This window comes from Dendroctonus ponderosae, unplaced genomic scaffold, assembly GCF_020466585.1.
Source record: "Dendroctonus ponderosae isolate FM_Combo_2020 unplaced genomic scaffold, Dpon_F_20191213v2 Dpon_F_20191213_6, whole genome shotgun sequence".
NCBI lineage: Eukaryota > Metazoa > Arthropoda > Insecta > Coleoptera > Curculionidae > Dendroctonus > Dendroctonus ponderosae.
In genome coordinates this window covers 1,061,927-1,063,827 of record NW_026018814.1, presented here as the reverse complement: position 1 = coordinate 1,063,827, position 1,901 = coordinate 1,061,927, and the positions used below count along the sequence as shown (strand labels likewise).

At 48.6% G+C, this 1,901-nt stretch overlaps 1 protein-coding gene across 1 annotated transcript in view; it reads right to left on the bottom strand.

Moving 5' to 3' along the window:
* Positions 1-1,901, bottom strand: part of LOC109536415 (trichohyalin) — a gene marked incomplete at its 5' end in the record, with an annotated part of 23,350 nt that overhangs the window by 9,742 nt on the left and 11,707 nt on the right. Inside the window, 2 exon segments of the mRNA XM_048667782.1 lie at positions 517-843; positions 1,024-1,224. Of these exon segments, the coding sequence (XP_048523739.1) occupies positions 517-843; positions 1,024-1,224 (528 nt within the window).

The window sequence follows — 1,901 nt, the reverse complement described above, 5'->3', positions numbered from 1 at the left end:
AAAAAAAAACCACGCAAATCTAAAACTTCTTGAATTCAAGCATTTTTTGAGAAAACTGCCAACATTGCCTCCGAGAAATGAGCAAAAACGGGAGGGAAAACATGAAATTTTGCAATAATCTTGCGCCACCCTTGCACAAAACGACGATCATTTTTCTAATTTCATAAACAACCTCCCCCCCCTGACTTTAAAGCTGGATCCGCCCCTGTAACTATGAAACTTTGGAATATGCAAAAATTCAGCGGGAATCAAAACAATAAATTGGCCGCGTTGCTCTTTCAAATTTCGGGCAAATTGGCAACCGGCGGAAACCCGGAAAAGTGTTTATAGGCAGGAAATAATCCGCATGCTCCCAAGGGTCCCTCTAACTGATGCAAACGGACAGAGGCGCAGAAAATTTTGGAATTTTGGCCGTTAATGCAAAAGAACGTGTGGTTTCATCGAAACTTTCTGCGCGTCTCTGGCAAGCGTGCGAAAAGTAGCAGGGGAAAGTGAGATGGTGGAACTGTTTGTTACCTTTCGTTGCAACACGTTGATTTTGCGGTCCTTAATGTCCATGTGCTCCCTCATCTCGGAAATTTCGGCGCCCGCGCGCGCCCGGTCCTGCTGGTGCTGCAGCTGCTTCTTCTCGATCATGCGGTTCTTCTCGTCGAGGCGGGCGCGCATCTCTTCGACGTCCGCCTGCAGCATGTTGTAGTGCTCCTCCTTGGCGCAGAGCGACTCCTTGAGCACGGCGATGTGGCGCTGGTAGTCCTGGTGCTGCTCCTCCAGCGTCTTCATTTTGGCGCCCATCGCGAGGATCTCCTGATCCCTGCGCTGAATCTCCACCCGGAACTCGTCGAGCTGCAGCACACACGAGCAGATGCATGCACTGACCATGCGGGACACATGCGTGCCGACAGACAGTGAGGTGGTAAAACTGAGCTCTCCAGCGAGCGACCGGAGTGTCTTTACAGCTAGTTACAGTCTACCAATCACGGACCCATCCTTGCCGATCTGCACATCGTTCAACAAAAAACTTACTTGTCGGCGGGGGGGCTCCATCAAAGAGGGTGGCGCCAGCCTGTCGATTTCGTGCTCCAAAAGGCGCACCTCGCGCTCCAGAGTCGCGATTCTCGCGTCCTTGGTGTCCAGCAGCACCTTGATGGTGCTGCTGGATGGCGAGGGCACTAATTCCAGTTGCGACTGCAGCGTGCGCAGCGTTTCGTTGGCCGCCTGCAGCTCCTGCAAGACCAGGACCGTGACCGGGCGCGCAGCTTTACCACCGCCCACCGTCACCGACACATCACCAAGAATCTTATTTCTTGTCCCGCATTTTCCGTCCCTTCAAGTACCATAGTTTCGAGATTTTAGGCACCTTTTGCCGCCACTCAGTTGCTCTCTGCATCAACAACCTGCCCGATTTTCATCTCCGAATCCGACATAAGCATTGCAAGCAGAAGCAGTCCTTGATTGGGGCAATCAAGGATTTTCATCAAAATAAGTTGAACCTTTTCCAATCGTTCACAAAACAGTTTAACGATATAATGGAAGAGAGCGAAAAGAAGCTGAAGCACCTTTACGAAATTAGCTCCACAACGTCTAACTCTAGAGTGTGATACTCAAATTTCAACTGTGTTTGTGAAAAAAACTGTCACTGTTTCCTAACTATTTTCTACTGAGTGAATCGGCTGTTTCAATCTCTATATAATGCTACCAAAACAGTATCTGCACCTCAAATGGTTGTTGAGAAACGACGAAAAAGGCGGCGTCATTTCTGGGTCGATGTAAAAAACACGCAAAATTCGAGAATTTTCTTTAAACTTCAACTTTTTTTGAGAAAACTTCCGAGATTTTCCAAGGGAAGTTTTACTTCGCAAAAGCGCCATTTAATGCTCTATCCAGTAGTATTACAATAAGCG